The sequence below is a fragment of the Gavia stellata genome, chromosome Z (assembly GCF_030936135.1).
Source record: "Gavia stellata isolate bGavSte3 chromosome Z, bGavSte3.hap2, whole genome shotgun sequence".
NCBI classification, from domain to species: Eukaryota; Metazoa; Chordata; class Aves; order Gaviiformes; family Gaviidae; genus Gavia; species Gavia stellata.
The window spans coordinates 31,681,831-31,708,303 of NC_082637.1; the positions used below are offsets into that span (position 1 = coordinate 31,681,831).

The 26,473-nt window shown below is 60.6% G+C and overlaps 3 protein-coding genes across 3 annotated transcripts; all 3 read left to right on the forward strand.

Moving 5' to 3' along the window:
- The first annotated feature begins 2,132 nt into the window (after nucleotides 1-2,132).
- On the forward strand, nucleotides 2,133-6,618 carry LOC132320703 (sperm-associated antigen 4 protein-like). The gene is made up of 9 exons (XM_059833555.1): nucleotides 2,133-2,226; nucleotides 2,405-2,486; nucleotides 2,691-2,761; nucleotides 3,625-3,785; nucleotides 3,990-4,059; nucleotides 4,615-4,715; nucleotides 5,283-5,450; nucleotides 5,814-5,903; nucleotides 6,463-6,618. The coding sequence occupies exons 1-9, from the start codon at nucleotides 2,133-2,135 to the stop codon at nucleotides 6,616-6,618; spliced, it is 993 nt and encodes a 330-aa protein (XP_059689538.1).
- A 4,351-nt stretch (nucleotides 6,619-10,969) lies between these two features.
- Nucleotides 10,970-14,090, forward strand: LOC132320704 (sperm-associated antigen 4 protein-like). Its single transcript, XM_059833556.1, has 7 exons — nucleotides 10,970-10,979; nucleotides 11,081-11,241; nucleotides 11,446-11,515; nucleotides 12,071-12,171; nucleotides 12,754-12,921; nucleotides 13,285-13,374; nucleotides 13,935-14,090. Exons 1-7 carry the CDS (start codon nucleotides 10,970-10,972, stop codon nucleotides 14,088-14,090), a joined length of 756 nt encoding a protein of 251 aa, XP_059689539.1.
- A 4,838-nt stretch (nucleotides 14,091-18,928) lies between these two features.
- LOC132320705 (sperm-associated antigen 4 protein-like) lies at nucleotides 18,929-23,706 on the forward strand. Its single transcript, XM_059833557.1, has 11 exons — nucleotides 18,929-19,075; nucleotides 19,477-19,558; nucleotides 19,763-19,833; nucleotides 20,208-20,269; nucleotides 20,446-20,486; nucleotides 20,761-20,857; nucleotides 21,062-21,131; nucleotides 21,687-21,787; nucleotides 22,370-22,537; nucleotides 22,901-22,990; nucleotides 23,551-23,706. The coding sequence occupies exons 1-11, from the start codon at nucleotides 18,958-18,960 to the stop codon at nucleotides 23,704-23,706; spliced, it is 1,056 nt and encodes a 351-aa protein (XP_059689540.1). The 5' UTR covers nucleotides 18,929-18,957.
- The last annotated feature ends 2,767 nt before the right edge of the window (nucleotides 23,707-26,473 follow it).

Below are 26,473 nucleotides of genomic sequence, written 5' to 3' on the forward strand. Positions count from 1 at the left end.
AGCTGGGGCACCCCTGCTCTCCTTCCACCTTGCTTTCCTCATTTGCCTTTGAATGTAATGTGGGAACAGGCAAGTTCAGGTGCACAATTACATTGTCATCGAGCTGATTCACAGGACAGGGTGGGGGAGGTTAGTGGGCTGCTGCGTTACAGTTCCACTTCCACTGTCCTCTGTTGGCAGGGAAATGGGATGGCGTTGGTGCAAGCATCATTTCCCATGGAAGTCTCTGTCAGAAATGCTTGGAAGAAAAGCATCTGCTCAGCTGTCTGCAAAAGGGCGCCTGTAGGCTTAGAATCATACAGTGACTGAGGTAGGAAGGGACCTGTGCACAGCAGCCCCTGGCCCATGCCCGGGGCCACTTTGGTGGCCGGAGCTCCCCATGACGATGTGGAGGCAGAGGGGCTGAGCAAGCCAAAGCCCCATGCAGCCCCAGCCCCAGCCTGGTGTCACCCAGAGCCAGCGCCCCCTCCTTGCCCCATGGGGACCCCCTGGCTGGCAGGGTTGGCCCTGCCCAGGCAGGGGGAAGGCAGGGGGCCCTGCTCAGGATCCTCCCTAACGCTGTGCTGCTATCCCAGATGCCCAGTGCCCTCAGGGCACCCTGTGCCCCCATGCAGGGACCCTCCTGGTCCCCCGGGAGACTACAAAACACACAGCAAGCACCCTCCTTTCTCTAAACAGGCTGTGGTGGGTTCACCCCAGCACAGCGATGCCCAGCCAGTCCCCAAGCAACAGCTACTTTGGAAAGACCAAAGGCCAGGGCTTTCTTGCGGAGCACAATGTTACATGGCATGGAAGAGCCCTGTGGTCAATTTGGGTCGGCTCTCCCTGCTGTGTCCCCTCCCAACCCCTTGCCCACCCGCACAGCCTACTCGCTCGGGGACACACAGAGAGAAACAGAGGAAGCCTCGGTGCTCTGCAAGCACTGTTCAGCGCCAGCTAAAACGCTGGTGTGTTTTCAACACCGTCTACTCACAAACGCAAAACACAGTGCCAAGTGTGCGGCGGCGTCTCTCCCCGCCCCCTGCCCCCCGGCAGCTCTGTCTGTGATGTCACAGCCATGACCTCACACCGTGCGGGGCCAGGCCTCTGAGAAGTCAAGACTGGCCGCCCTGCACCACGCCACTGTGGGCCACAACCTCCCGCCTGGAAGGAGCTTGCCTTGTCCTGGTGGCCGTGCGCCCGTGGCAGGCGTTCTCCTCCCAGCAATCGGTTTGGGGCTCTCGCGGCCTCCCCTGGGCAGGCGACACTCCAGCAGCGGAAGGAGGACACACAAGCTTGCAGGGAAGCTTCGTTTCTCCCCAGGATGAGGAGGAGAAAGGCTCCTGCAAGAGCACAGGGCGCTGCCCTCTCAAGGAGGAGAGCTGGCAGCAAGGGATGTGCAGCTGGGGCTACTCAGGTCATCGAGAACAGGTACAAGGGTTTGTTCCTCCTGGGGACATCAGCTGGCGGGTGGGACCCACAGAGCCTAAAGCGAGGCTGGGGGGACGCGATGGAGAAGCCGGCGAGCGCTGTGGGCAGTGCAACAGTCCCAGGGCTCGGGAAACCCGCCACGAGTGGCAGTCCTGATGGGTCTCTCCTGAGGGAGAGAAGCCTTGGGGGTGTTTCGGAGAGGGCTCTGGCCCTTGTGCTGCAGGGGCCCTGGGAAGAGGTGGGGGCTTTGGAGGAGGGCAGCTGCTCCCCACTCCCCAAAGAGCGCCAGGCCTCTGAGATGCCTGCCCAGAGGCAGGTTGGTGCTATGGGGGCCGGGGGGCAGTCGCGGTAAGGAGCATCTGCGCCACCCCGCTCTGCCGTGTCTTCTGCCCTGTCTCACCACGGCAGGGACGTCTCCTGGGAGGCTTCCCAAAACCTGTCTCCTGGCCAGGGCCTTGGCTCGCATGGCACGGAGATGGCGCAAAGCAGTGCTCCGTCCTTCTCCTCCCGTAGGTGCACCCTCTCTCAGGAGGACCAGGGCACCAGCTGGAAAGGGCCAGCACACTGCAGCTGTAGCACTGGAGAAAACGAGCGTAAGTTCAGCGCCGCCTTTCACGCCACGTTTGCACCAAGCCTGCCTGACTCAGCCGGGACCTACGGCCCTGCAGAACCAACGTCATCCTGCCCCAAGGGAGGCCTGGGGCCACCTCGCCAATGTGACCATGACGGAGCGGGCTACCGTGTCTGTGTCTTTGTGGGACACTGTAGTAACCACGGGGTACCCCAGTACAATAGAGGCCAAGGGGCCAAAGCCTCGTACCACCCTGCCTCCCCAGGCACGCTGTCAGTGTCCTGCCTGCGAGGGGGTCCTGCCCGGCCCTCTGTCCCCCACTCCCAGGGGGTCTGCACCCACCTCCCCGCAGGCGTCTGGCACACGCCCTGACGGGCATCCTCAGGAAGGCCCCTCAGGCTTTTCTCCGGTTTCTTTGCCCAGGCTTGGTCTTCAGCCCTGCTTACCGCCTGGCAATGGCCATGCTCTCCCTCCAGAGAAGCCTCAGCACAGGCATCTCCACCCTGTGAGTACAACACATGTCCCGTGTGGCCATGGAGGCGGGGGGGTGCCAGTGGGTCAGGGCGAGCAGGGGGAGGCTGGAGGTGCTCCCCACCAGGAAACCCCCTGGCTCCCCTATAAATTGCTGCTCCTCAACTGTAAGAGAAAATCCCCCTGTGCAGGGCTTTGTCCTTGGGCACTGCTAACACCAGGACTTACTCTTTTTCAGGAAAGACATCATCACCCTGAAAAAGGGGAGGCTCTTCACGATCCTCTTCTGGATGAGCCTAGCTGCTCTCGGTGAGTATTCGCCCGCTGTCAGCGGAGGCACAGAGGTGCGGGTGTGAGCTTCAGCGTGAGGGAGAGGTGCTGGAGTGCCGGTGGGGCCCTTCCAACCTCCCACCTTTGTGGGTCCGGGAGGTCACAATATGCTCGCTGCATGCAGGGGAAATGGGGTGTAGCTGTGGGGTGAAAGCATGCCTGGGAACCAGGGCTGTGCAGAGCCTCAAGGAGCAAGGCAAGAGTCCCTGCTTGGAGCTGCAGCCTCTCTCTGCACCCCTTCCCCATGTCCACAGCCAACCTCTTGCCACCCTGGTGTGGGAGGAGACTGTGTGGCTACGGGGTCTGTTAGAAACCCTAGTCAAGTAACCCAGGCTTGGTGATGTGAATTACAGCTGGTGCCTACTGCGGGATCTCGCTGCTCATGTGGATGCTGCGGGCAAAGAATGTGCCACAGGTCAGTGGGACAGTAAAGTCCTGCAAAGGAGCACTGCTGGCGGTCAGTGGGTGGGTGGGTGAATCTCCCCGTCCTCCGGTTCCAGGCAGTGACCCACAGAAGTGGCAGCAGCTTCTGCATTGCCTTCCTGGAGCCACCGGCTCCAGGGACTCAAACGGAGAGCCTTTCTCTTTCAGGTGCTGCTGGGGCAGCCTGCAGCCAACCTGAGGTCCCTGCGGTAAGAGCCCTCTCCTTTCTCCCGACCTGCAGCACATTTGGTGGGGTAGCGGTAGATGAGCCCGTGCTATTTGCACTCACTGGCACAGCACCAAGGGTCATGCCTTTCGGTCCTGCCTGGGCCTTTTGGGAAACCTGGAGGGGAAGGGAAGTACTCACAAACTGGGGAAAGAAAAGGGGGCTCGAGCCCCTCTGTCTCTGCTCCTCCCAGGCTTGGAGGCTCCGGGAGGGGCTGGGCAGCTCTCTGACAAGATCTGCTTTCCCGGTGTCTGCAGGAACACGCTCGCTCTGTGGGGGGAACAATCGCAACAGATGCAACAGCTGAGGGATGAGGTGGCACGCCTGGCTGCAGAGATCGGCACTATGAAGAAGGTGATCCTGCACTTTGGGAAAGGGGGCTGGGACGAGCAGGGCCCAGCACAAGGCGCTTCCTGGGCCAGTTGGTGGGCTTTTCCTGCTCAGCCCGCACACCCATCCCTTGCCAGGGGCTGCTGGTTGAGCTTCTCCGCTGTAAAGCCCCTTCTCCTGGCCAGGTCTGATGTGGTCATTTCCGTTGTTCCTTTGTGCCTTTCCCAGGAAGTTCAGCAAATGAGGGAGGCAGTGTCTGCAACCACACAGATGTCTGACTGGGCTCTGAAAAGTGCAGGTACGGACAGACCTCGGACCCAGGCAGTCAGCTCTTGTCGTGCTGGGCTCGTGCTTGGTGTTCCCGAAAGCAGGCTGTGCTGCAGACTCTGCTCTCCGAGGCAGAGGCAGCTGGGACCAAATCACGGGGCCCAAGAGCATGACTCTGGCAGAGCAGCTCCCTTGGGCTCACGCCAGTCCTGCCTTCGGGATCTTGGCTGGTGCCCCTCGCATGCCCCTGGCAGCATTTTTGCCCTCTCCCACACCGTGGAGCTTTCCTGGGGAATGAAAGCGTATGGCTGGGTCATCCTCTGCTGTCCACACAGTGGGGCCTTTGCTTTGGTCTGCTGCCCTTCCCGTGGGGCCTTGCTGTCTCCCAGCACCCACAGACCTTCTCCTTGTGCGGCTCGGAGAGAAATGCCATCAAGAGTCATGGGGATCCCCTCCTCTTCCTGGGGCACCTCTCAGCATGCAGTGCAGTGTGCAGGGCTGGCAGGCAGCCTTACAAGTCACTTGCAGCCACAAGGTCCACTTAGACTGGGGCCTCTTGCAGTCAGCTGCTCTCTTCTCCCTGCAGGGGCTGCCATCGACCTGCACAGATCATCCAGCAGCTCTGCATGGCTCTGCAGGGTGTTTTGGTTCCTGTGTGCTCCACACGTTCTGGATACCTTTGTGCAGGTACAGCAGCAGAAGCCGTCAGTGCTGCTTCTCTTGCCTCTTACAAGGTTGGGGCAAGCCCTGGGGCTTCTCCCCTCAGGCCAGAGGTGTTGCTCAAGGCCATGGCACTGCTCACTGACACCTGAGGTCTCACACAGGGCTTGGCTCCCTAGAAAAGAGCAGTTGCCCTCAGAAGGGGGCTGAGCTGAGCTGAGCTTCCTGCCCACCATCCCCGGTCACTGCTGGGTGAAGGAGCTTCTCCTTGGCGACCCCATTTCCCTGCCACACCTCTGATTGTCCCTTTCCCCAGGGGGTGGTGGAGGGTGGGGGGAGGCTGCAGAGCTGCTGGCCAGAAACAGAGCTTTCTTGAAAGCCCTGACTCTGGTGCAGGGTATCAGATGTTTCCCATATTTGTTCTTTCCCGGGCCGGGAAGACGGCGGGGTACTTCTCTCTGCTTCCCAACACGCCATTCATTTTGAACACAAGCACAGCCCACAGGTGCAGTGCCTCCTGTGCTTCTGCCTGCATGGGAGCACAGCAGGCCCCATCACACCCTCACGTTCGTTGCCCTTGCCCTCTGCTTTCAGACGGATGCTTCCCCGGGATATTGCTGGCCTTTCCAAGGGTCTGGGAGTGAGGTGCTAATCCGGTTGCCTGCACAAGTACGACCAACGGCCGTCACCGTACAGCACGCCTCCAAGATAGCCTCTCCGCTGGAGACTGTCAGTAGCGCTCCCCGAGATTTCACGGTCTCTGTAAGTCTCTGCCGGGCACTGGGGGTTGGGACCTGGCCACAGGGAAAATCTGTAACGGAGACTTGCTGCTCTCTGCGCATCTGCCAAGACTCGTGTGCTCCCAAGCACGGCCGTTCCCGGAGGGGACGTTTCAAGGGACATGCGGGGTGTTGTCAGCCCTCCTAAGACTTGCTCAGTGCATTTTGGCCCAGCACCTCTGGGCCCCTGAGCAGCACACAAGGAGGAGACTCAGCCCAACCTCATCCTCGGCCAGACCACGTTGGATCCACAGGAGTGGGGTGCAGATCAGGGGCAGGATCTGGCATGAGTGTTTCCTCATGGTCGGGTCAAGCCTGACCTGCTCCCCTGTGCTTTATCTCCAAGGGACTGGATGAGGAAGGCGAGGATGAAACTCTGCTGGGGACATTCACCTACGCCGTGCACAAAGAGCCCACCCAGACCTTCCCTCTGCAGGTACAGAGAGTGCGTGCGGGCAAGAGGCCAGGGCAGAAACACCGCTTTGCCAGCAAGTCACTTGCAGAAGGAGTGTGCATGGTCCCTGCAGGGGCAGGGTCCCCACCCTGGCTGAGAAAAACAGTGGTGGGATCGGGAGGGACAGTGGCATCTGGCAGGGCGGCAAAAGCAGGACGAAGGCCGCATTGGCCCCCACAGCCGACTGGGTCCCTGGAGCTGCCTGGCTGCACCCGCTGGGCAGGCGGTGGCAGGGAGGATGCCCAGCACCTTGCCCCAGCAGCAGGAATTTCCCCAGGGCCCCGCTTCCTCGGCACCAGCGAGCCTCAGGTTTCCACAGCTGCCCGCCACGCTCTCTAAGGCCAGGCGTTTTCTCTGCAGGGGCACAGGGGTCCATTGCTGCCTGGGTGGGAGAAGGGAAGGAGGGAGAAGCTGCCTCTACGGCCGGGGCGGGACCTGGTCCCGGAGCAGGGGCCGGGCTGGCAGAGGAAGACGCATGGAACCTGCTCTCACTCGTTACACCCCAGCAGTGACACTGCTTTTTGTTGTGGTTTCTTTGCAGAATGGGAACCCCAGAGCCTTTCGGTTTTTGAAACTTGGCATACAGAGCAACTGGGGAAAACCAGGATACACCTGCATTTATCGCGTGCAGGTGCATGGGAAGATCGTGGGATCGAGTGCCATCGGCCAGACACGTGTGGAGACCCTCCCTCACTAAGAATTAAAGAGGAAAATGGAGAAACAGACCAGAGGGATGTGGCTGTTAGTCTGGTGCAGAGCATGGTGTTTCAGAGGCCCTCTCAAAGCAGCCAACTTGTGCCTTTCGCAGGCTGAGGCCTTCCTCAGGCTTTCCGCTTTCTCTCCGCCAAGGGGATGCGTCCTAACGGAGCGAAAGGAGGCCACACTCCCGTAGCCTTTCCTTGCCTAAGGTCCTTGACGAAATCCTTTGGCACGAGGGCCGCCCCCCCATCTTGGCCCGGGAAGGAGTCATCGGAGCCTGGCAGCGTTTGGGGGTCCTGATCCCCAAAGCACGGGCCCATGCCATTCAGAGGGCACCTTGGCTCTGGGGACAGGGTCTGGTGGGGGCCCACATGGGGTGCAGCCATGTCGGGGACCCTTGAGGGCTGTCTGAGGTGGGTGAGGAGGCCTGAGCAGCCCGACCACCAGGGCGGCGGGAGTTCCTGGCTCAGCTCCCCGTGCCCATGTGCGGCCCCAGGCACAACTCTCCGCTTCTGCCTTCTGCCTTCCGCTTCTCTTTAAGAGAGCCACCGTTCCCCCAGCCTGAAACGCAGAAAAACAGCCAGCTCCTGGCTGAATGCTGTACACACAAACATCTGCCTTTGTCCGGGTGGATTTACCCAGTTCAGCTCTACAACTTCAACAGCCAGTACGCAAGGGTGTGGACCTACACCCATTCCTTGCACACTGGTGTCAACTCTGAAGCCTCAAGCTGACGGCTCCACCGTCACCCCTGTTACTCTGCTGACTATAGCAGTAGGAGGCCTGAAGACCAGCGTAATGTCCCTCTCACTCCATCGGGTGCAGCTCTGCGGGAAAGCTGGGGCACCCCTGCTCTCCTTCCACCTTGCTTTCCTCATTTGCCTTTGAATGTAATGTGGGAACAGGCAAGTTCAGGTGCACAATTACATTGTCATCGAGCTGATTCACAGGACAGGGTGGGGGAGGTTAGTGGGCTGCTGCGTTACAGTTCCACTTCCACTGTCCTCTGTTGGCAGGGAAATGGGATGGCGTTGGTGCAAGCATCATTTCCCATGGAAGTCTCTGTCAGAAATGCTTGGAAGAAAAGCATCTGCTCAGCTGTCTGCAAAAGGGCGCCTGTAGGCTTAGAATCATACAGTGACTGAGGTAGGAAGGGACCTGTGCACAGCAGCCCCTGGCCCATGCCCGGGGCCACTTTGGTGGCCGGAGCTCCCCATGACGATGTGGAGGCAGAGGGGCTGAGCAAGCCAAAGCCCCATGCAGCCCCAGCCCCAGCCTGGTGTCACCCAGAGCCAGCGCCCCCTCCTTGCCCCATGGGGACCCCCTGGCTGGCAGGGTTGGCCCTGCCCAGGCAGGGGGAAGGCAGGGGGCCCTGCTCAGGATCCTCCCTAACGCTGTGCTGCTATCCCAGATGCCCAGTGCCCTCAGGGCACCCTGTGCCCCCATGCAGGGACCCTCCTGGTCCCCCGGGAGACTACAAAACACACAGCAAGCACCCTCCTTTCTCTAAACAGGCTGTGGTGGGTTCACCCCAGCACAGCGATGCCCAGCCAGTCCCCAAGCAACAGCTACTTTGGAAAGACCAAAGGCCAGGGCTTTCTTGCGGAGCACAATGTTACATGGCATGGAAGAGCCCTGTGGTCAATTTGGGTCGGCTCTCCCTGCTGTGTCCCCTCCCAACCCCTTGCCCACCCGCACAGCCTACTCGCTCGGGGACACACAGAGAGAAACAGAGGAAGCCTCGGTGCTCTGCAAGCACTGTTCAGCGCCAGCTAAAACGCTGGTGTGTTTTCAACACCGTCTACTCACAAACGCAAAACACAGTGCCAAGTGTGCGGCGGCGTCTCTCCCCGCCCCCTGCCCCCCGGCAGCTCTGTCTGTGATGTCACAGCCATGACCTCACACCGTGCGGGGCCAGGCCTCTGAGAAGTCAAGACTGGCCGCCCTGCACCACGCCACTGTGGGCCACAACCTCCCGCCTGGAAGGAGCTTGCCTTGTCCTGGTGGCCGTGCGCCCGTGGCAGGCGTTCTCCTCCCAGCAATCGGTTTGGGGCTCTCGCGGCCTCCCCTGGGCAGGCGACACTCCAGCAGCGGAAGGAGGACACACAAGCTTGCAGGGAAGCTTCGTTTCTCCCCAGGATGAGGAGGAGAAAGGCTCCTGCAAGAGCACAGGGCGCTGCCCTCTCAAGGAGGAGAGCTGGCAGCAAGGGATGTGCAGCTGGGGCTACTCAGGTCATCGAGAACAGGTACAAGGGTTTGTTCCTCCTGGGGACATCAGCTGGCGGGTGGGACCCACAGAGCCTAAAGCGAGGCTGGGGGGACGCGATGGAGAAGCCGGCGAGCGCTGTGGGCAGTGCAACAGTCCCAGGGCTCGGGAAACCCGCCACGAGTGGCAGTCCTGATGGGTCTCTCCTGAGGGAGAGAAGCCTTGGGGGTGTTTCGGAGAGGGCTCTGGCCCTTGTGCTGCAGGGGCCCTGGGAAGAGGTGGGGGCTTTGGAGGAGGGCAGCTGCTCCCCACTCCCCAAAGAGCGCCAGGCCTCTGAGATGCCTGCCCAGAGGCAGGTTGGTGCTATGGGGGCCGGGGGGCAGTCGCGGTAAGGAGCATCTGCGCCACCCCGCTCTGCCGTGTCTTCTGCCCTGTCTCACCACGGCAGGGACGTCTCCTGGGAGGCTTCCCAAAACCTGTCTCCTGGCCAGGGCCTTGGCTCGCATGGCACGGAGATGGCGCAAAGCAGTGCTCCGTCCTTCTCCTCCCGTAGGTGCACCCTCTCTCAGGAGGACCAGGGCACCAGCTGGAAAGGGCCAGCACACTGCAGCTGTAGCACTGGAGAAAACGAGCGTAAGTTCAGCGCCGCCTTTCACGCCACGTTTGCACCAAGCCTGCCTGACTCAGCCGGGACCTACGGCCCTGCAGAACCAACGTCATCCTGCCCCAAGGGAGGCCTGGGGCCACCTCGCCAATGTGACCATGACGGAGCGGGCTACCGTGTCTGTGTCTTTGTGGGACACTGTAGTAACCACGGGGTACCCCAGTACAATAGAGGCCAAGGGGCCAAAGCCTCGTACCACCCTGCCTCCCCAGGCACGCTGTCAGTGTCCTGCCTGCGAGGGGGTCCTGCCCGGCCCTCTGTCCCCCACTCCCAGGGGGTCTGCACCCACCTCCCCGCAGGCGTCTGGCACACGCCCTGACGGGCATCCTCAGGAAGGCCCCTCAGGCTTTTCTCCGGTTTCTTTGCCCAGGCTTGGTCTTCAGCCCTGCTTACCGCCTGGCAATGGCCATGCTCTCCCTCCAGAGAAGCCTCAGCACAGGCATCTCCACCCTGTGAGTACAACACATGTCCCGTGTGGCCATGGAGGCGGGGGGGTGCCAGTGGGTCAGGGCGAGCAGGGGGAGGCTGGAGGTGCTCCCCACCAGGAAACCCCCTGGCTCCCCTATAAATTGCTGCTCCTCAACTGTAAGAGAAAATCCCCCTGTGCAGGGCTTTGTCCTTGGGCACTGCTAACACCAGGACTTACTCTTTTTCAGGAAAGACATCATCACCCTGAAAAAGGGGAGGCTCTTCACGATCCTCTTCTGGATGAGCCTAGCTGCTCTCGGTGAGTATTCGCCCGCTGTCAGCGGAGGCACAGAGGTGCGGGTGTGAGCTTCAGCGTGAGGGAGAGGTGCTGGAGTGCCGGTGGGGCCCTTCCAACCTCCCACCTTTGTGGGTCCGGGAGGTCACAATATGCTCGCTGCATGCAGGGGAAATGGGGTGTAGCTGTGGGGTGAAAGCATGCCTGGGAACCAGGGCTGTGCAGAGCCTCAAGGAGCAAGGCAAGAGTCCCTGCTTGGAGCTGCAGCCTCTCTCTGCACCCCTTCCCCATGTCCACAGCCAACCTCTTGCCACCCTGGTGTGGGAGGAGACTGTGTGGCTACGGGGTCTGTTAGAAACCCTAGTCAAGTAACCCAGGCTTGGTGATGTGAATTACAGCTGGTGCCTACTGCGGGATCTCGCTGCTCATGTGGATGCTGCGGGCAAAGAATGTGCCACAGGTCAGTGGGACAGTAAAGTCCTGCAAAGGAGCACTGCTGGCGGTCAGTGGGTGGGTGGGTGAATCTCCCCGTCCTCCGGTTCCAGGCAGTGACCCACAGAAGTGGCAGCAGCTTCTGCATTGCCTTCCTGGAGCCACCGGCTCCAGGGACTCAAACGGAGAGCCTTTCTCTTTCAGGTGCTGCTGGGGCAGCCTGCAGCCAACCTGAGGTCCCTGCGGTAAGAGCCCTCTCCTTTCTCCCGACCTGCAGCACATTTGGTGGGGTAGCGGTAGATGAGCCCGTGCTATTTGCACTCACTGGCACAGCACCAAGGGTCATGCCTTTCGGTCCTGCCTGGGCCTTTTGGGAAACCTGGAGGGGAAGGGAAGTACTCACAAACTGGGGAAAGAAAAGGGGGCTCGAGCCCCTCTGTCTCTGCTCCTCCCAGGCTTGGAGGCTCCGGGAGGGGCTGGGCAGCTCTCTGACAAGATCTGCTTTCCCGGTGTCTGCAGGAACACGCTCGCTCTGTGGGGGGAACAATCGCAACAGATGCAACAGCTGAGGGATGAGGTGGCACGCCTGGCTGCAGAGATCGGCACTATGAAGAAGGTGATCCTGCACTTTGGGAAAGGGGGCTGGGACGAGCAGGGCCCAGCACAAGGCGCTTCCTGGGCCAGTTGGTGGGCTTTTCCTGCTCAGCCCGCACACCCATCCCTTGCCAGGGGCTGCTGGTTGAGCTTCTCCGCTGTAAAGCCCCTTCTCCTGGCCAGGTCTGATGTGGTCATTTCCGTTGTTCCTTTGTGCCTTTCCCAGGAAGTTCAGCAAATGAGAGAGGCAGTGTCTGCAACCACACAGATGTCTGATTGGGCTCTGAAAAGTGCAGGTACGGACAGACCTCGGACCCAGGCAGTCAGCTCTTGTCGTGCTGGGCTCGTGCTTGGCGTTCCCGAAAGCAGGCTGTGCTGCAGGCTCTGCTCTCCGAGGCAGAGGCAGCTGGGACCAAATCACGGGGCCCAAGAGCATGACTCTGGCAGAGCAGCTCCCTTGGGCTCACGCCAGTCCTGCCTTCGGGATCTTGGCTGGTGCCCCTCGTATGCCCCTGGCAGCATTTTTGCCCTCTCCCACTCCGTGGAGCTTTCCTGGGGAATGAAAGCGTATGGCTGGGTCATCCTCTGCTGTCCACGCAGTGGGGCCTTTGCTTTGGTCTGCTGCCCTTCCCGTGGGGCCTTGCTGTCTCCCAGCACCCACAGACCTTCTCCTTGTGCGGCTCGGAGAGAAATGCCATCAAGAGTCATGGGGATCCCCTCCTCTTCCTGGGGCACCTCTCAGCATGCAGTGCAGTGTGCAGGGCTGGCAGGCAGCCTTACAAGTCACTTGCAGCCACAAGGTCCACTTAGACTGGGGCCTCTTGCAGTCAGCTGCTCTCTTCTCCCTGCAGGGGCTGCCATCGACCTGCACAGATCATCCAGCAGCTCTGCATGGCTCTGCAGGGTGTTTTGGTTCCTGTGTGCTCCACACGTTCTGGATACCTTTGTGCAGGTACAGCAGCAGAAGCCGTCAGTGCTGCTTCTCTTGCCTCTTACAAGGTTGGGGCAAGCCCTGGGGCTTCTCCCCTCAGGCCAGAGGTGTTGCTCAAGGCCACGGCACTGGTCCAGTGCCTGACACCTGAAGTCGCACACAGGGCTTGGCTCCCTAGAAAAGAGCAGTTGCCCTCAGAAGGGGGCTGAGCTGAGCTGAGCTTCTTGCCCACCATCCCCGGTCACTGCTGGGTGAAGGAGCTTCTCCTTGGCGACCCCATTTCCCTGCCACACCTCTGATTGTCCCTTTCCCCAGGGGGTGGTGGAGGGTGGGGGGAGGCTGCAGAGCTGCTGGCCAGAAACAGAGCTTTCTTGAAAGCCCTGACTCGGGTGCAGGGTATCAGATGTTTCCCACCGGCTGGCTGTTTCCCTCTTTCCCGGGACGGGAAGACGGTGGGGTACTTCTCTCTGCTTCCCAACACGCCATTCATTTTGAACACAAGCACAGCCCACAGGCACAGTGCCGCCTGTGCTTCTGGCTGCATGGAAGCGCAGCGGGCCCCATCATGCCCTCGCATTCATTGCTCTTGCCCTCTGCTTTCAGCCGGATGCTTCCCCGGGATATTGCTGGCCTTTCCAAGGGTCTCGGAGTGAGGTGCTAATCCGGTTGCCTGCACAAGTACGACCAACGGCCGTCACCATACAGCACACCTCCAAGATAGCCTCTCCGCTGGGGACTGTCAGTAGCGCCCCCCGAGATTTCACGGTCTCTGTAAGTCTCTGCCGGGCACTGGGGGCTGGGACCTGGCCACAGGGAAAATCTGTAACGGAGACTTGCTGCTCTCTGCGCATCTGCCAAGACTCGTGTGCTCCCAAGCACAGCCGTTCCCGGAGGGGACGTTTCAAGGGACATGCGGGGTGTTGTCAGCCCTCCTAAGACTTGCTCAGTGCATTTTGGCCCAGCACCTCCGGGCCCCTGAGCAGCACACAAGGAGGAGACTCAGCCCAAACTCATCCTGTGCCGGACCACGTTGGAGCCGCAGGAGTGGGGTGCAGATCAGGGGCAGGATCTGGCATGAGTGTTTCCTCGTGGTCGGGTTGAGCCTGACCTGCTTCCCTGTGCTTTATCTCCAAGGGACTGGATGAGGAAGGCGAGGATGAAACTCTGCTGGGGACATTCACCTACGCCGTGCACAAAGAGCCCACCCAGACCTTCCCTCTGCAGGTACAGCAAGTGCGTGCGGGCAAGAGGCCAGGGCAGAAACACCGCTTTGCCAGCAAGTCACTTGCAGAAGGAGTGTGCATGGTCCCTGCAGGGGCAGGGTCCCCACCCTGGCTGAGAAAAACAGCCAGGTGGGATCGGGAGGGACAGTGGCATCCGGCAGGGCGGCAAAAGCAGAACAAAGCCCGCGTTGGCCCCCACAGCTGACTGGGTCCCTGGAGCTGCCTGGCTGCACCCGCCGGGCAGGCGGTGGCAGGGAGGATGCCCAGCACCTTGCCCCAGCAGCAGGAATTTCCCCAGGGCCTGAATCCTCGGCACCAGCGAGCCTCAGGTTTCCACAGCTGCCCGCCACGCTCTCTAAGGCCAGGCGTTTTCTCTGCAGGGGCACAGGGGTCCATTGCTGCCTGGGTGGGAGAAGGGAAGGAGGGAGAAGCTGCCTCTACGGCCGGGGCGGGACCTGGTCCCGGAGCAGGGGCCGGGCTGGCAGAGGAAGACGCACAGAACCTGCTCTCACTTGTTACACCCCAGCAGTGACGCTGCTTTTTGTCGTGGTTTCTTTGCAGAATGGGAACCCCAGAGCCTTTCGGTTTTTGAAACTTGGCATACAGAGCAACTGGGGAAAACCAGGATACACCTGCATTTATCGCGTGCAGGTGCATGGGAAGATCGTGGGATCGAGTGCCATCGGCCAGACACGTGTGGAGACCCTCCCTCACTAAGAATTAAAGAGGAAAATGGAGAAACAGACCAGAGGGATGTGGCTGTTAGTCTGGTGCAGAGCATGGTGTTTCAGAGGCCCTCTCAAAGCAGCCAACTTGTGCCTTTCGCAGGCTGAGGCCTTCCTCAGGCTTTCCGCTTTCTCTCCGCCAAGGGGATGCGTCCTAACGGAGCGAAAGGAGGCCACACTCCCGTAGCCTTTCCTTGCCTAAGGTCCTTGAGGAAATCCTTTGGCACGAGGGCCGCCCCCCCATCTTGGCCCGGGAAGGAGTCATCGGAGCCTGGCAGCGTTTGGGGGTCCTGATCCACAAAGCACGGGCCCATTCCATTCAGGGGGCACCTTGGCTCTGGGGACTGACTTGTGGCCATGGCTGGGACCCTTGAGGGGTCTGAAACTCCAGCACCAAGGCTCCTGCCAGAGTTTCACAGGCCCTGCAGTTACTCCAGTCCCAGGCCACGTCGGGTCTAGGCTTTGGCCATATCGTCCACCGGCAGCTGTCACAAACCCACACCAACTCACTCATTCGGGGACCTTCTCCCCATGTAATACACTTGCCTGTGAGCAACCTATTAAGTACCGCTCCTCGTGTCAAAGGAAAAGAAAGGCAAAGAAATCACTTAGGAGAGGCAGCCCTGCTCCCTTTGGACACCTCTCCCCGCAGCCTGCTCCAGGGCAGCCATTTCCTTCCCCTCTCTCCTCCCACCCTGACATGTCTGCTCCTCTCTCTCAGCCCTCCCCACCCTTTAGGAAACACCTCTGATTGGGTCAGAGCCACAACACCCTTCTCTGATTGGTTCTATTCTTCACATGGTGGGTGGGGTCGGTTCTGGCCCTTCTCCAGCTGACTGGAGCAAGCTGTGACCGGCTCAGGGCAGTCCCAGACTTCTTCCTGCACAGCGCGGCCTCCAGCGCCCCAGGGCACTGTGAGCCACCACCTCCCGGCTGGAGGAAGCTCGCCGGGTCCTGGTGGCTGTGTGGCCATGGCAGGCACGCTCCTCCCAGGAATAACTGGGCCCACACAGCTCCTGGAGAATGGCTGCGAGGGCTCGTTCCTCCTCGCGGCATCACCTGGCAGGTGGGACACACAGAGCCTAATGGAGGGCTGCGGAGACGGTACAGGGAAGCCAGCAAGGGCTGTGGGCAGAGCAACAGCCCCGGAGCTTGAGCAACCTGCCGTGAGTGGGGAAGAGGCTCAGCTGAAAGCCCCTCTCTTCCGCCTTTCGGTTTTTGAAACTTGGCATACAGAGCAACTGGGGAAAACCAGGATACACCTGCATTTATCGCGTGCAGGTGCATGGGAAGATCGTGGGATCGAGTGCCATCAGCCAGACACGTGTGGAGACCCTCCCTCACTAAGGATTAAAGAGGAAAATGGAGAAACAGACCAGAGGGATGTGGCTGTTAGTCTGGTGCAGAGCAATGTCCTCGGAGCCTGGCAGCGTTTGGGGGTCCTGATCCACAAAGCCTGGGGTTCCCCTGACCCCAAAACCCTGGGGTTCTGCTGATTACGGCCCCGGACAGGGGGCTTGGGAAATCCCTGCTGCTCTCCTGCACAAGCCTTCTTGGAGGGCTCTCCACAACAACCACGCAGGTGTGTCTCAGCAGCCTCCGGCAGAGCCAGCAAGAGCTGTCACGCTGCAGTGCTGGAGAAAATGAGAGTGGCGGCCCTGCCCAGCCCCACGGCAGTGTGAGCCACCACCTCCCGGCTGGAAGGAGCTCGCAGTGTCCTGGTGGCTGTGTGCTGGTGGCAGGTGCCCCCACCTCCCCGTAATACTTCTGGAGCTCTTCCCTGACTGGCCTCCCCTGAGCAGGCAACACTCCTGCAGCAGGAGGAGGGGACATAAGCCTGCAGGAGAGCTTTGTTTCTCCCCAAGATGAGGAGGAGAAAGGCTCCTCCAAGAGCACAAGGGGCATCGACAGCCCTCTGAAGGAGAGGAGCCGGCAGCATCCCGGCCAGATGTGCAGTGAGGCCCGCACAGCTCCTAGAGAACAGCTATGTGGGTTTATTTCTCCCGGGAACAGGAGCTGGTGCGTAGAGCGTGTAGGGCACACAAAGCCTAGTGCCGGGCTGGGGGGACACTTTGGGGAAGCTGGGCAAAGCAGCAGCCACGAGGCTTGGGAAACCCAGCATGAGTGCAGAAGAGGCTCAGCTCTGCCTGAAAATGGAGAAACAGACCAGAGGGATGTGGCTGTTAGTCTGGTGCAGAGCAATGGTGTTTCAGAGGCCCTCTCAAAGCAGCCAACTTGTGCCTTTCGCAGGCTGAGGCCTTCCTCAGGCTTTCCGCTTTCTCTCCGCCAAGGGGATGCGTCCTAACGGAGCGAAAGGAGGCCACACTCCCGTAGCCTTTCCTTGCCTAAGGTCCTTGAGGAAATCCTTTGGCACGAGGGCTGCCCCCCCATCTTGGCCCAGGAAGGAGTCATCGGAGCCTGGCAGCGTTTGGGGGTCCTGATCCCCAAAGCATGGGCCCATTCCATTCAGGGGGCACCTTGGCTCTGGGGACAGGGTCTGGTGGGGGCTCACATGGGGTGCAGCCATGTCGGGGACCCTTGAGGGCTGTCTGAGGTGGGTGAGGAGGCCTGAGCAGCCCGACCACCAGGGCGGCGGGAGTTCCTGGCTCAGCTCCCCGTGCCCATGTGCGGCCCCAGGCACAACTCTCCGCTTCTGCCTTCCACTTCTCTTTAAGAGAGCCACCGTTCCCCCAGCCTGAAACGCAGAAAAACAGCCAGCTCCTGGCTGAATGCTGTACACACAAACATCTGCCTTTGTCCGGGGGGATTTACCCAGTTCAGCTCTACAACTTCAACAGCCAGTACGCAAGGGTGTGGACCTACACCCATTCCTCGCACACTGGTGTCAACTCTGAAGCCTCAAGCTGACGGCTCCACCGTCACCCCTGTTACTCTGCTGACTATAGCAGTAGGAGGCCTGAAGACCAGCGTAATGTCCCTCTCACTCCATCGGGTGCAGCTCTGCGGGAAAGCTGGGGCACCCCTGCTCTCCTTCCACCTTGCTTTCCTCATTTGCCTTTGAATGTAATGTGGGAACAGGCAAGTTCAGGTGCACAATTACATTGTCATCGAGCTGATTCACAGGACAGGGTGGGGGAGGTTAGTGGGCTGCTGCGTTACAGTTCCACTTCCACTGTCCTCTGTTGGCAGGGAAATGGGATGGCGTTGGTGCAAGCATCATTTCCCATGGAAGTCTCTGTCAGAAATGCTTGGAAGAAAAGCATCTGCTCAGCTGTCTGCAAAAGGGCGCCTGTAGGCTTAGAATCATACAGTGACTGAGGTAGGAAGGGACCTGTGCACAGCAGCCCCTGGCCCATGCCCGGGGCCACTTTGGTGGCCGGAGCTCCCCATGACGATGTGGAGGCAGAGGGGCTGAGCAAGCCAAAGCCCCATGCAGCCCCAGCCCCAGCCTGGTGTCACCCAGAGCCAGCGCCCCCTCCTTGCCCCATGGGGACCCCCTGGCTGGCAGGGTTGGCCCTGCCCAGGCAGGGGGAAGGCAGGGGGCCCTGCTCAGGATCCTCCCTAACGCTGTGCTGCTATCCCAGATGCCCAGTGCCCTCAGGGCACCCTGTGCCCCCATGCAGGGACCCTCCTGGTCCCCCGGGAGACTACAAAACACACAGCAAGCACCCTCCTTTCTCTAAACAGGCTGTGGTGGGTTCACCCCAGCACAGCGATGCCCAGCCAGTCCCCAAGCAACAGCTACTTTGGAAAGACCAAAGGCCAGGGCTTTCTTGCGGAGCACGATGTTACATGGCATGGAAGAGCCCGGTGGTCAATTTGGGTCGGCTCTCCCTGCTGTGTCCCCTGTGTCCCAACCCCTTGCCCACCCGCACAGCCTACTCGCTCGGGGACACACAGAGAGAAACAGAGGAAGCCTCGGTGCTCTGCAAGCACTGTTCAGCGCCAGCTAAAACGCTGGTGTGTTTTCAACACCGTCTACTCACAAACGCAAAACACAGTGCCAAGTGTGCGGCGGCGTCTCTCCCCGCCCCCTGCCCCCCGGCAGCTCTGTCTGTGATGTCACAGCCATGACCTCACACCGTGCGGGGCCAGGCCTCTGTGAAGTCAAGACTGGCCGCCCTGCACCACGCCACTGTGGGCCACAACCTCCCGCCTGGAAGGAGCTTGCCTTGTCCTGGTGGCCCTGCGCCCGTGGCAGGCGTTCTCCTCCCAGCAATCGGTTTGGGGCTCTCGCGGCCTCCCCTGGGCAGGCGACACTCCAGCAGCGGAAGGAGGACACACAAGCTTGCAGGGAAGCTTCGTTTCTCCCCAGGATGAGGAGGAGAAAGGCTCCTGCAAGAGCACAGGGCGCTGCCCTCTCAAGGAGGAGAGCTGGCAGCAAGGGATGTGCAGCTGGGGCTACTCAGGTCATCGAGAACAGGTACAAGGGTTTGTTCCTCCTGGGGACATCAGCTGGCGGGTGGGACCCACAGAGCCTAAAGCGAGGCTGGGGGGACGCGATGGAGAAGCCGGCGAGCGCTGTGGGCAGTGCAACAGTCCCAGGGCTCGGGAAACCCGCCACGAGTGGCAGTCCTGATGGGTCTCTCCTGAGGGAGAGAAGCCTTGGGGGTGTTTCGGAGAGGGCTCTGGCCCTTGTGCTGCAGGGGCCCTGGGAAGAGGTGGGGGCTTTGGAGGAGGGCAGCTGCTCCCCACTCCCCAAAGAGCGCCAGGCCTCTGAGATGCCTGCCCAGAGGCAGGTTGGTGCTATGGGGGCCGGGGGGCAGTCGCGGTAAGGAGCATCTGTGCCACCCCGCTCTGCCGTGTCTTCTGCCCTGTCTCACCACAGCAGGGACGTCTCCTGGGAGGCTTCCCAAAACCTGTCTCCTGGCCAGGGCCTTGGCTCGCATGGCACGGAGATGGCGCAAAGCAGTGCTCCGTCCTTCTCCTCCCGTAGGTGCACCCTCTCTCAGGAGGACCAGGGCACCAGCTGGAAAGGGCCAGCACACTGCAGCTGTAGCACTGGAGAAAACGAGCGTAAGTTCAGCGCCGCCTTTCACGCCACGTTTGCACCAAGCCTGCCTGACTCAGCCGGGACCTACGGCCCTGCAGAACCAACGTCATCCTGCCCCAAGGGAGGCCTGGGGCCACCTCGCCAATGTGACCATGACGGAGCGGGCTACCGTGTCTGTGTCTTTGTGGGACACTGTAGTAACCACGGGGTACCCCAGTACAATAGAGGCCAAGGGGCCAAAGCCTCGTACCACCCTGCCTCCCCAGGCACGCTGTCAGTGTCCTGCCTGCGAGGGGGTCCTGCCCGGCCCTCTGTCCCCCACTCCCAGGGGGTCTGCACCCACCTCCCCGCAGGCGTCTGGCACACGCCCTGACGGGCATCCTCAGGAAGGCCCCTCAGGCTTTTCTCCGGTTTCTTTGCCCAGGCTTGGTCTTCAGCCCTGCTTACCGCCTGGCAATGGCCGTGCTCTCCCTCCAGAGAAGCCTCAGCACAGGCATCTCCACCCTGTGAGTACAACACATGTCCCGTGTGGCCATGGAGGCGGGGGGGTGCCAGTGGGTCAGGGCGAGCAGGGGGAGGCTGGAGGTGCTCCCCACCAGGAAACCCCCTGGCTCCCCTATAAATTGCTGCTCCTCAACTGTAAGAGAAAATCCCCCTGTGCAGGGCTTTGTCCTTGGGCACTGCTAACACCAGGACTTACTCTTTTTCAGGAAAGACATCATCACCCTGAAAAAGGGGAGGCTCTTCACGATCCTCTTCTGGATGAGCCTAGCTGCTCTCGGTGAGTATTCGCCCGCTGTCAGCGGAGGCACAGAGGTGCGGGTGTGAGCTTCAGCGTGAGGGAGAGGTGCTGGAGTGCCGGTGGGGCCCTTCCAACCTCCCACCTTTGTGGGTCCGGGAGGTCACAATATGCTCGCTGCATGCAGGGGAAATGGGGTGTAGCTGTGGGGTGAAAGCATGCCTGGGAACCAGGGCTGTGCAGAGCCTCAAGGAGCAAGGCAAGAGTCCCTGCTTGGAGCTGCAGCCTCTCTCTGCACCCCTTCCCCATGTCCACAGCCAACCTCTTGCCACCCTGGTGTGGGAGGAGACTGTGTGGCTACGGGGTCTGTTAGAAACCCTAGTCAAGTAACTCAGGCTTGGTGATGTGAATTACAGCTGGTGCCTACTGCGGGATCTCGCTGCTCATGTGGATGCTGCGGGCAAAGAATGTGCCACAGGTCAGTGGGACAGTAAAGTCCTGCAAAGGAGCACTGCTGGCGGTCAGCGGGTGGGTGGGTGAATCTCCCCGTCCTCCGGTTCCAGGCAGTGACCCACAGAAGCGGCAGCAGCTTCTGCCTTGCCTTCCTGGAGCCACCGGCTCCAGGGACTCAAACGGAGAGCCTTTCTCTTTCAGGTGCTGCTGGGGCAGCCTGCAGCCAACCTGAGGTCCCTGCGGTAAGAGCCCTCTCCTTTCTCCCGACCTGCAGCACATTTGGTGGGGTAGCGGTAGATGAGCCCGTGCTATTTGCACTCACTGGCACAGCACCAAGGGTCATGCCTTTCGGTCCTGCCTGGGCCTTTTGGGAAACCTGGAGGGGAAGGGAAGTACTCACAAACTGGGGAAAGAAAAGGGGGCTCGAGCCCCTCTGTCTCTGCTCCTCCCAGGCTTGGAGGCTCCGGGAGGGGCTGGGCAGCTCTCTGACAAGATCTGCTTTCCCGGTGTCTGCAGGAACACGCTCGCTCTGTGGGGGGAACAATCGCAACAGATGCAACAGCTGAGGGATGAGGTGGCACGCCTGGCTGCAGAGATCGGCACTATGAAGAAGGTGATCCTGCACTTTGGGAAAGGGGGCTGGGACGAGCAGGGCCCAGCACAAGGCGCTTCCTGGGCCAGTTGGTGGGCTTTTCCTGCTCGGCCATCACACTCGTCCCTTGTCAGGGGCTGCTGGTTGAGCTTCTCCGCTGTAAAGCCCCTTCTCCTGGCCAGGTCTGATGTGGTCATTTCCGTTGTTCCTTTGTGCCTTTCCCAGGAAGTTCAGCAAATGAGAGAGGCAGTGTCTGCAACCACACAGATGTCTGATTGGGCTCTGAAAAGTGCAGGTACGGACAGACCTCGGACCCAGGCAGTCAGCTCTTGTCGTGCTGGGCTCGTGCTTGGCGTTCCCGAAAGCAGGCTGTGCTGCAGGCTCTGCTCTCCGAGGCAGAGGCAGCTGGGACCAAATCACGGGGCCCAAGAGCATGACTCTGGCAGAGCAGCTCCCTAGGGCTCACGCCAGTCCTGCCTTCGGGATCTTGGCTGGTGCCCCTCGCATGCCCCTGGCAGCATTTTTGCCCTCTCCCACTCCGTGGAGCTTTCCTGGGGAATGAAAGCGTATGGCTGGGTCATCCTCTGCTGTCCACGCAGTGGGGCCTTTCCTTGGGTCTGCTGCCCTTCCCGTGGGGCCTTGCTGTCTCCCAGCACCCACAGACCTTCTCCTTGTGCGGCTCGGAGAGAAATGCCATCAAGAGTCATGGGGATCCCCTCCTCTTCCTGGGGCACCTCTCAGCATGCAGTGCAGTGTGCAGGGCTGGCAGGCAGCCTTACAAGTCACCTGCAGCCACAAGGTCCACTTAGACTGGGGCCTCTTGCAGTCAGCTGCTCTCTTCTCCCTGCAGGGGCTGCCATCGACCTGCACAGATCATCCAGCAGCTCTGCATGGCTCTGCAGGGTGTTTTGGTTCCTGTGTGCTCCACACGTTCTGGATACCTTTGTGCAGGTACAGCAGCAGAAGCCGTCAGTGCTGCTTCTCTTGCCTCTTACAAGGTTGGGGCAAGCCCTGGGGCTTCTCCCCTCAGGCCAGAGGTGTTGCTCAAGGCCACGGCACTGGTCCAGTGCCTGACACCTGAGGTCGCACACAGGGCTTGGCTCCCTAGAAAAGAGCAGTTGCCCTCAGAAGGGGGCTGAGCTGAGCTGAGCTTCTTGCCCACCATCCCCGGTCACTGCTGGGTGAAGGAGCTTCTCCTTGGCGACCCCATTTCCCTGCCACACCTCTGATTGTCCCTTTCCCCAGGGGGTGGTGGAGGGTGGGGGGAGGCTGCAGAGCTGCTGGCCAGAAACAGAGCTTTCTTGAAAGCCCTGACTCGGGTGCAGGGTATCAGATGTTTCCCACCGGCTGGCTGTTTCCCTCTTTCCCGGGACGGGAAGACGGTGGGGTACTTCTCTCTGCTTCCCAACACGCCATTCATTTTGAACACAAGCACAGCCCACAGGCACAGTGCCGCCTGTGCTTCTGGCTGCACGGAAGCGCAGCGGGCCCCATCATGCCCTCGCATTCATTGCTCTTGCCCTCTGCTTTCAGCCGGATGCTTCCCCGGGATATTGCTGGCCTTTCCAAGGGTCTCGGAGTGAGGTGCTAATCCGGTTGCCTGCACAAGTACGACCAACGGCCGTCACCATACAGCACACCTCCAAGATAGCCTCTCCGCTGGGGACTGTCAGTAGCGCCCCCCGAGATTTCACGGTCTCTGTAAGTCTCTGCCGGGCACTGGGGGCTGGGACCTGGCCACGGGGAAAAGCTGTAACGGGGACTTGCTGCTCTCTGCGCATCTGCAGAGATTTGTGTGCTCCCAAGCACAGCCGTTCCCTGAGGTGGAATTTCAAGGGACACACGGGGTGTTGTCAGCCCTCCTTAGACTTGCTCAGTGCATTTTGGCCCAGCACCTCCGGGCCCCTGAGCAGCACACAAGGAGGAGACTCAGCCCAAACTCATCCTGTGCCGGACCATATTGGACCCGCAGGAGTGGGGTGCAGATCAGGGGCAGGATCTGGCATGAGTGTTTCCTCGTGGTCGGGTTGAGCCTGACCTGCTTCCCTGTGCTTTATCTCCAAGGGACTGGATGAGGAAGGCGAGGATGAAACTCTGCTGGGGACATTCACCTACGCCGTGCACAAAGAGCCCACCCAGACCTTCCCTCTGCAGGTACAGCAAGTGCGTGCGGGCAAGAGGCCAGGGCAGAAACACCGCTTTGCCAGCAAGTCACTTGCAGAAGGAGTGTGCATGGTCCCTGCAGGGGCAGGGTCCCCACCCTGGCTGAGAAAAACAGCCAGGTGGGATCGGGAGGGACAGTGGCATCCGGCAGGGCGGCAAAAGCAGAACAAAGCCCGCGTTGGCCCCCACAGCTGACTGGGTCCCTGGAGCTGCCTGGCTGCACCCGCCGGGCAGGCGGTGGCAGGGAGGATGCCCAGCACCTTGCCCCAGCAGCAGGAATTTCCCCAGGGCCTGAATCCTCGGCACCAGCGAGCCTCAGGTTTCCACAGCTGCCCGCCACGCTCTCTAAGGCCAGGCGTTTTCTCTGCAGGGGCACAGGGGTCCATTGCTGCCTGGGTGGGAGAAGGGAAGGAGGGAGAAGCTGCCTCTACGGCCGGGGCGGGACCTGGTCCCGGAGCAGGGGCCGGGCTGGCAGAGGAAGACGCACGGAACCTGCTCTCACTCGTTACACCCCAGCAGTGACGCTGCTTTTTGTCGTGGTTTCTTTGCAGAATGGGAACCCCAGAGCCTTTCGGTTTTTGAAACTTGGCATACAGAGCAACTGGGGAAAACCAGGATACACCTGCATTTATCGCGTGCAGGTGCATGGGAAGATCGTGGGATCGAGTGCCATCGGCCAGACACGTGTGGAGACCCTCCCTCACTAAGAATTAAAGAGGAAAATGGAGAAACAGACCAGAGGGATGTGGCTGTTAGTCTGGTGCAGAGCATGGTGTTTCAGAGGCCCTCTCAAAGCAGCCAACTTGTGCCTTTCGCAGGCTGAGGCCTTCCTCAGGCTTTCCGCTTTCTCTCCGCCAAGGGGATGCGTCCTAACGGAGCGAAAGGAGGCGACACTCCCGTAGCCTTTCCTTGCCTAAGGTCCTCGACGAAATCCTTTGGCACGAGGGCCGCCCCCCCATCTTGGCCCGGGAAGGAGTCATCGGAGCCTGGCAGCGTTTGGGGGTCCTGATCCACAAAGCCTGGGGTTCCCCTGACCCCAAAACCCTGGGGTTCTGCTGATTACGGCCCCGGACAGGGGGCTTGGGAAATCCCTGCTGCTCTCCTGCACAAGCCTTCTTGGAGGGCTCTCCACAACAACCACGCAGGTGTGTCTCAGCAGCCTCCGGCAGAGCCAGCAAGAGCTGTCACGCTGCAGTGCTGGAGAAAATGAGAGTGGCGGCCCTGCCCAGCCCCACGGCAGTGTGAGCCACCACCTCCCGGCTGGAAGGAGCTCGCAGTGTCCTGGTGGCTGTGTGCTGGTGGCAGGTGCCCCCACCTCCCCGTAATACTTCTGGAGCTCTTCCCTGACTGGCCTCCCCTGAGCAGGCAACACTCCTGCAGCAGGAGGAGGGGACATAAGCCTGCAGGAGAGCTTTGTTTCTCCCCAAGATGAGGAGGAGAAAGGCTCCTCCAAGAGCACAAGGGGCATCGACAGCCCTCTGAAGGAGAGGAGCCGGCAGCATCCCGGCCAGATGTGCAGTGAGGCCCGCACAGCTCCTAGAGAACAGCTATGTGGGTTTATTTCTCCCGGGAACAGGAGCTGGTGCGTAGAGCGTGTAGGGCACACAAAGCCTAGTGCCGGGCTGGGGGGACACTTTGGGGAAGCTGGGCAAAGCAGCAGCCACGAGGCTTGGGAAACCCAGCATGAGTGCAGAAGAGGCTCAGCTCTGCCTGAAAATGGAGAAACAGACCAGAGGGATGTGGCTGTTAGTCTGGTGCAGAGCAATGGTGTTTCAGAGGCCCTCTCAAAGCAGCCAACTTGTGCCTTTCGCAGGCTGAGGCCTTCCTCAGGCTTTCCGCTTTCTCTCCGCCAAGGGGATGCGTCCTAACGGAGCGAAAGGAGGCCACACTCCCGTAGCCTTTCCTTGCCTAAGGTCCTTGAGGAAATCCTTTGGCACGAGGGCTGCCCCCCCATCTTGGCCCAGGAAGGAGTCATCGGAGCCTGGCAGCGTTTGGGGGTCCTGATCCCCAAAGCATGGGCCCATTCCATTCAGGGGGCACCTTGGCTCTGGGGACAGGGTCTGGTGGGGGCTCACATGGGGTGCAGCCATGTCGGGGACCCTTGAGGGCTGTCTGAGGTGGGTGAGGAGGCCTGAGCAGCCCGACCACCAGGGCGGCGGGAGTTCCTGGCTCAGCTCCCCGTGCCCATGTGCGGCCCCAGGCACAACTCTCCGCTTCTGCCTTCCACTTCTCTTTAAGAGAGCCACCGTTCCCCCAGCCTGAAACGCAGAAAAACAGCCAGCTCCTGGCTGAATGCTGTACACACAAACATCTGCCTTTGTCCGGGGGGATTTACCCAGTTCAGCTCTACAACTTCAACAGCCAGTACGCAAGGGTGTGGACCTACACCCATTCCTCGCACACTGGTGTCAACTCTGAAGCCTCAAGCTGACGGCTCCACCGTCACCCCTGTTACTCTGCTGACTATAGCAGTAGGAGGCCTGAAGACCAGCGTAATGTCCCTCTCACTCCATCGGGTGCAGCTCTGCGGGAAAGCTGGGGCACCCCTGCTCTCCTTCCACCTTGCTTTCCTCATTTGCCTTTGAATGTAATGTGGGAACAGGCAAGTTCAGGTGCACAATTACATTGTCATCGAGCTGATTCACAGGACAGGGTGGGGGAGGTTAGTGGGCTGCTGCGTTACAGTTCCACTTCCACTGTCCTCTGTTGGCAGGGAAATGGGATGGCGTTGGTGCAAGCATCATTTCCCATGGAAGTCTCTGTCAGAAATGCTTGGAAGAAAAGCATCTGCTCAGCTGTCTGCAAAAGGGCGCCTGTAGGCTTAGAATCATACAGTGACTGAGGTAGGAAGGGACCTGTGCACAGCAGCCCCTGGCCCATGCCCGGGGCCACTTTGGTGGCCGGAGCTCCCCATGACGATGTGGAGGCAGAGGGGCTGAGCAAGCCAAAGCCCCATGCAGCCCCAGCCCCAGCCTGGTGTCACCCAGAGCCAGCGCCCCCTCCTTGCCCCATGGGGACCCCCTGGCTGGCAGGGTTGGCCCTGCCCAGGCAGGGGGAAGGCAGGGGGCCCTGCTCAGGATCCTCCCTAACGCTGTGCTGCTATCCCAGATGCCCAGTGCCCTCAGGGCACCCTGTGCCCCCATGCAGGGACCCTCCTGGTCCCCCGGGAGACTACAAAACACACAGCAAGCACCCTCCTTTCTCTAAACAGGCTGTGGTGGGTTCACCCCAGCACAGCGATGCCCAGCCAGTCCCCAAGCAACAGCTACTTTGGAAAGACCAAAGGCCAGGGCTTTCTTGCGGAGCACGATGTTACATGGCATGGAAGAGCCCGGTGGTCAATTTGGGTCGGCTCTCCCTGCTGTGTCCCCTGTGTCCCAACCCCTTGCCCACCCGCACAGCCTACTCGCTCGGGGACACACAGAGAGAAACAGAGGAAGCCTCGGTGCTCTGCAAGCACTGTTCAGCGCCAGC